Raw genomic sequence first — 6641 nt, forward strand, 5'->3', positions numbered from 1 at the left:
GAGGGAGAGACAGGGACACGGGGGGAGAGAGGGAGAGACAGGGACACGGGGGGAGAGGAGGAGTGGATGGGTGGTGAGAGACAGCCGAGGGAAGCGAAAGATGAGCAGGATTTGGATCGGTGCTCCAAATTCCACATTGCCACCTCTCCCTGATAACAGGATTCCCCAGCCTGGCAAAAATCTCCCTCTCTCCCTTTCACCAAACACTTAATCCCACCCCTGACACACACTGAGTTTGAAACTTCCACAACCCCGATTCATCACAGTCTCGATCTCCAAAAGGAGTGCCCCTCAATTTGAAAACAGTGTCCTGTAGTTCAGGATTGACCCACAAGAGGAAACATCCTCCACACTGTCAAGACCACTCATGACCGTATAGACTTCTCTTATGAAGGTATAGAGGTATCGTACCTTTCAGAGAGTTGGAAAGCTAACAGAACTGCCTGACAGCACCAAGTGTTCTGAACAAGGCAACAATGTAACATCTGGTCGACACAGCGAGAGCAACTGGGTTGCCAAGAGACAAAAACAATTTCAAATTCGGCCAGTTTAAATTATGCCCCAAGATACCAAAATCCAATCAAGTTTGAATTTAGAATTTCAATAATATTCGAACCAATGAAACAATCCGATGTAAAACCTGACATTTTTCAACAGGTGAAGAGAACTGCCGAAAGACCAACAGATGTAGGCTGCGAGTTTAAGAGCTCTCTGAGAGGTACCTGCCTGTGGAAGACGTTTGTATAGCACAACATAGAAACCGACCTGGACAGAATCTACAGAGGAGATCTGGCAAAGCTGACTGGTTTTGAAACGTGTTTTTATTTGTAAATTGCAATCAAGATTTGCTTTAAACACGGACTATTTTTGTCGAGTGGGAGGTAAAAGATAGGTTTAAGAGAAAGGAGTTGTAAATGGTTGTTAGTTAATATTCTGTTAGACTTAAAGAATAAAGTTGTTAATTTTTAATTTAAATAGAGACTTCTGGGATAATTCTGTACCTCCCGAATTTTAACAGATGACAGCGTGGGGTGAAGCTTTTCGGTGCCGCTGGTTTTGATTTGCGGGTGGGGTTACCCTGTGTCATTTCGAGTCCCCGCTCACTTTTTAAAACTCTGGTGGTAACAAACCCAAACATTCCAAACAAGCCAGCCGTTCAGTTCCTCTCCTGTGGGACAACTCCAAAGGCACTGACGTCTTACCCTCAACAGGGAGACGGACACCCCAGACAGGGGCCCAAGATGGAGTCCTGGTGTTCCCAGCAACCCGTGCAAACCCACTACTGTTCCTCCTTCCTTGATTCCTGATGGGGAACACATGAACAACACTTCCTTTCCTGAGTAAATGGCAACTCCTTGTGGGAACACCTCCCATTTTACAGTGAACCTCTTAAATGGCTGAGAAAGACCCTGAAAGCGCCGCAGTCCCTGGGCCCCCAGTCCCTTAAAGCACCACAGTCCCCGGGCCCTTAAAGCACCACAGTCCCCGGGCCCTTAAAGCACCACAGTCCCCGGGCCCTTAAAGCACCACAGTCCCCGGGGGGCCCTTAAAGCACCACCAGTGTCTGTGCGAGTGCGTGTCTGTGCGAGTGCGTGTCTGTGCGAGTGCGTGTCTGTGCGAGTGCGTGTCTGTGCGAGTGCGTGTCTGTGCGAGTGCGTGTCTGTGCGAGTGCGTGTCTGTGCGAGTGCGTGTCTGTGCGAGTGCGTGTCTGTGCGAGTGCGTGTCTGTGCGAGTGCGTGTCTGTGCGAGTGCGTGTCTGTGCGAGTGCGTGTCTGTGCGAGTGCGTGTCTGTGCGAGTGCGTGTCTGTGCGAGTGCGTGTCTGTGCGAGTGCGTGTCTGTGCGAGTGCGTGTCTGTGCGAGTGCGTGTCTGTGCGAGTGCGTGTCTGTGCGAGTGCGTGTCTGTGCGAGTGCGTGTCTGTGCGAGTGCGTGTCTGTGCGAGTGCGTGTCTGTGCGAGTGCGTGTCTGTGCGAGTGCGTGTCTGTGCGAGTGCGTGTCTGTGCGAGTGCGTGTCTGTGCGAGTGCGTGTCTGTGCGAGTGCGTGTCTGTGCGAGTGCGTGTCTGTGCGAGTGCGTGTCTGTGCGAGTGCGTGTCTGTGCGAGTGCGTGTCTGTGCGAGTGCGTGTCTGTGCGAGTGCGTGTCTGTGCGAGTGCGTGTCTGTGCGAGTGCGTGTCTGTGCGAGTGCGTGTCTGTGCGAGTGCGTGTCTGTGCGAGTGCGTGTCTGTGCGAGTGCGTGTCTGTGCGAGTGCGTGTCTGTGCGAGTGCGTGTCTGTGCGAGTGCGTGTCTGTGCGAGTGCGTGTCTGTGCGAGTGCGTGTCTGTGCGAGTGCGTGTCTGTGCGAGTGCGTGTCTGTGCGAGTGCGTGTCTGTGCGAGTGCGTGTCTGTGCGAGTGCGTGTCTGTGCGAGTGCGTGTCTGTGCGAGTGCGTGTCTGTGCGAGTGCGTGTCTGTGCGAGTGCGTGTCTGTGCGAGTGCGTGTCTGTGCGAGTGCGTGTCTGTGCGAGTGCGTGTCTGTGCGAGTGCGTGTCTGTGCGAGTGCGTGTCTGTGCGAGTGCGTGTCTGTGCGAGTGCGTGTCTGTGCGAGTGCGTGTCTGTGCGAGTGCGTGTCTGTGCGAGTGCGTGTCTGTGCGAGTGCGTGTCTGTGCGAGTGCGTGTCTGTGCGAGTGCGTGTCTGTGCGAGTGCGTGTCTGTGCGAGTGCGTGTCTGTGCGAGTGCGTGTCTGTGCGAGTGCGTGTCTGTGCGAGTGCGTGTCTGTGCGAGTGCGTGTCTGTGCGAGTGCGTGTCTGTGCGAGTGCGTGTCTGTGCGAGTGCGTGTCTGTGCGAGTGCGTGTCTGTGCGAGTGCGTGTCTGTGCGAGTGCGTGTCTGTGCGAGTGCGTGTCTGTGCGAGTGCGTGTCTGTGCGAGTGCGTGTCTGTGCGAGTGCGTGTCTGTGCGAGTGCGTGTCTGTGCGAGTGCGTGTCTGTGCGAGTGCGTGTCTGTGCGAGTGCGTGTCTGTGCGAGTGCGTGTCTGTGCGAGTGCGTGTCTGTGCGAGTGCGTGTCTGTGCGAGTGCGTGTCTGTGCGAGTGCGTGTCTGTGCGAGTGCGTGTCTGTGCGAGTGCGTGTCTGTGCGAGTGCGTGTCTGTGCGAGTGCGTGTCTGTGCGAGTGCGTGTCTGTGCGAGTGCGTGTCTGTGCGAGTGCGTGTCTGTGCGAGTGCGTGTCTGTGCGAGTGCGTGTCTGTGCGAGTGCGTGTCTGTGCGAGTGCGTGTCTGTGCGAGTGCGTGTCTGTGCGAGTGCGTGTCTGTGCGAGTGCGTGTCTGTGCGAGTGCGTGTCTGTGCGAGTGCGTGTCTGTGCGAGTGCGTGTCTGTGCGAGTGCGTGTCTGTGCGAGTGCGTGTCTGTGCGAGTGCGTGTCTGTGCGAGTGCGTGTCTGTGCGAGTGCGTGTCTGTGCGAGTGCGTGTCTGTGCGAGTGCGTGTCTGTGCGAGTGCGTGTCTGTGCGAGTGCGTGTCTGTGCGAGTGCGTGTCTGTGCGAGTGCGTGTCTGTGCGAGTGCGTGTCTGTGCGAGTGCGTGTCTGTGCGAGTGCGTGTCTGTGCGAGTGCGTGTCTGTGCGAGTGCGTGTCTGTGCGAGTGCGTGTCTGTGCGAGTGCGTGTCTGTGCGAGTGCGTGTCTGTGCGAGTGCGTGTCTGTGCGAGTGCGTGTCTGTGCGAGTGCGTGTCTGTGCGAGTGCGTGTCTGTGCGAGTGCGTGTCTGTGCGAGTGCGTGTCTGTGCGAGTGCGTGTCTGTGCGAGTGCGTGTCTGTGCGAGTGCGTGTCTGTGCGAGTGCGTGTCTGTGCGAGTGCGTGTCTGTGCGAGTGCGTGTCTGTGCGAGTGCGTGTCTGTGCGAGTGCGTGTCTGTGCGAGTGCGTGTCTGTGCGAGTGCGTGTCTGTGCGAGTGCGTGTCTGTGCGAGTGCGTGTCTGTGCGAGTGCGTGTCTGTGCGAGTGCGTGTCTGTGCGAGTGCGTGTCTGTGCGAGTGCGTGTCTGTGCGAGTGCGTGTCTGTGCGAGTGCGTGTCTGTGCGAGTGCGTGTCTGTGCGAGTGCGTGTCTGTGCGAGTGCGTGTCTGTGCGAGTGCGTGTCTGTGCGAGTGCGTGTCTGTGCGAGTGCGTGTCTGTGCGAGTGCGTGTCAGTGCGAGTGCGTGTCTGTGCGAGTGCGTGTCTGTGCGAGTCTGCGTGTCTGTGCGAGTGCGTGTCTGTGCGAGTGCGTGTCTGTGTCTGTGCACGCACGCGCCTACATTTGTGTGAGGTTGTGTGTGCCTGCGTCTGTGTGCGTGCCTGCGTCTGTGTGTGCCTGCATCTGCGTGTGCCTGCGTCTGCATGTGGGTGCCTGCGTCTGCATGTGGGTGCCTGCGTCTGCATGTGCGCCTGCGTCTGCGCATGTGCCTGCCTGCGCCTGCGTGTGTGTGCCTGCGTCTGCGTGAGGTTGTGTGTGTGCCTGTGTGTGAGGTTGTGTGTGCCTGTGCGTTGTGTGTGGTTATGTGCACCTGCGTCTGTGGTGAGCTTATGTTTCTTACTTGGTGCATTTCCCATCCAGCAGGAAGAAACCGTCCAGGCAAGACTCACAGTGCTCCCCCGAGCTGTTGTTCTGACACTGGACACAGACAGCATTATCTTCCCACGGTCCCTCGTCCAGCCAGCCTGTGATCTGTATGGGATTGAGTGTGAGGATCACATTAATCAAGGTCAGAACCAACAGGCGATCACCCGATGCACGCACCATTCCACAGTGTCACAAGGGGATCCAACAGTGTCAGCTGGCTCTGGGTTTATTTCACAGGAAGTGGATTATAAATATATTGAGGGGTTTCAGGAGAACTAGACGAGATGCAGCTGGGATACAGCTCCGGGCTGCTTAGCCAAATGTAAGAGGTTCTGCCGTGAGGAGCAGCCCAGGGAGGGGTCACTTGGTTGACAGCGAGTACCGGTCGTTCTGCTATGATGTGAGTGATGAACTGGGAACACTGTTTCTAAGATGCAAGTGTTTAAAATATTTTGGCTACATCGCCATCACATGAAGCATTGTTTCCAGTACGCGATTCTTCCGTAATGCTGGCTTTCACAAGAACGCAACCATCGCGTTACAGTAGAACTAGCTGGATATGGGGACTGCCTTTATGAGGACAGGGTGTGCAGGCTGGGCCTGTACCCCCGCAGGAGCTTCGGGCTTGTACCCCCGCGGGAGCTTCGGGCCTGTACCCCCGCGGGAGCTTCGGGCTTGTACCCCCGCGGGAGCTTCGGGCTTGTACCCCCGCGGGAGCTTCGGGCCTGTACCCCCGCGGGAGCTTTGGGCCAGTACCCCCGCTGGAGCTTTGGGCCTGTACCCCCGCGGGGCTTCGAAGAATGAAAGAAGACCTTTTTGAAACATAGAGAAATCATTGGGGATTTGACAGGTGGAGATGTGTTTCCCCCCCCCCCGTGGGAGAGTCCAGGCCCAGACATCAACCCATTTCACACAGAGATGAGGAGGATTTTCTTCTCTCTGAGAGAGGCGAATTGGTGGAATTGTTTACCACAGAGGGCCTATCACGACTGGCTGAGTGTATTCAAAGCTGAGATAGAGAGATTTTTAATCAGTAAGCAGGAAATCAGGAGATATGGGGAAAAGGCAGCCAAGTGGAGTTGAGAATTGTCAGACCAGGCATGATCTGTCTGAATGGTGGGGCAGAGCCGATGGGCTGAATGGCCCATTCTTGCTTTCTGTTCCTGTGTCGTCATGGGAGATCAGCAACACTCCACCTGTCTTAGCGCAGTAACCTTGCCAGCTCCTGGAGAGTAGATGCTGGGGGTGGCAGAGTGAGCAGTGGCAGGGAAGTATCCTTTGGCCAATTTGAATGCCAATGTGAAGCTGGCACTTGCTGAGGAAGGTGGGGGGGGCGGGAGAAAGAACCTTAACTGCTCTCCCATGTAGATACCCCCCAAAAACGCAATGCGCCAAGATGCTCCAAATCAGGGAAGGGGGAGCTAATCCTGAGTCATGATCAGAGATATTTCCACTTGTAGCTCTCGTCCTTTCTGGTCTTGAGCCCAAGGGTACAAGGTCAGAGGTGACCCAGTGGCAGTGGGCTTTCTTGAATGGTTGTCTTTTTACCCAGTGTGCACAGAGGCAGTAAATTGGCTTCTTCTGCGGTGCTGACTGGTGATGGTGAACCCAGCGAGATTTCCTGGGTAATGAAGTGAGCGATGGGGAACAGAGCGAGATTTCCCGGGTAATGAAGTGAGCGATGGGGAACAGAGCGAGATTTCCCGGGTAATGAAGTGAGCGACGGGGAACCCAGCGTGATTTCCCGGGTAATGAAGTGAGCGACGGGGAACCCTGCGTGATTTCCCGGGTTCAGTATGAGCATGAGCTGGTCCTGGGAAAACACTGACCTTGTGGGGTTCCAGGGTGTATTTCTCAGGGTTAGCCTTGGCCCTCTCGTACTGCTCCCTCATGATGCAGATGTGGCTGTTGTTGTTACAGAAGCTGCTACACGGTCGACACAGGCCACCAGCTACAGCAGACCCGACATACAGAGGCTGGCACTTCTCACAGTGATCACCCTGGGGGAAGGGGAGAGAGGCGGGGAAGGGGAGAGAGGCGGGGAAGGGAAGGGGAGAGAGGCGGGGAAGGGAAGGGGAGAGAGGCGGG

General features: G+C 56.2%; 1 protein-coding gene across 1 annotated transcript in view; it reads right to left on the reverse strand.

Moving 5' to 3' along the window:
* The window catches only part of LOC122541519 (multiple epidermal growth factor-like domains protein 8), a 9426-nt gene extending 2839 nt beyond the window's left edge, over positions 1-6587 (reverse strand). The window contains exons 1-2 of the mRNA XM_043678345.1: positions 6383-6587; positions 4528-4658 (exon numbers count right to left, since the gene is read on the reverse strand). Of these exons, the coding sequence (XP_043534280.1) occupies positions 4528-4658; positions 6383-6445 (194 nt within the window). The 5' untranslated portion in view covers positions 6446-6587. The remainder of the gene's footprint in view (positions 1-4527; positions 4659-6382) is intronic.
* Between the last annotated feature and the right edge of the window lie 54 nt (positions 6588-6641).

Source organism: Chiloscyllium plagiosum, chromosome 37 (assembly GCF_004010195.1).
Source record: "Chiloscyllium plagiosum isolate BGI_BamShark_2017 chromosome 37, ASM401019v2, whole genome shotgun sequence".
Lineage (NCBI taxonomy): Eukaryota > Metazoa > Chordata > Chondrichthyes > Orectolobiformes > Hemiscylliidae > Chiloscyllium > Chiloscyllium plagiosum.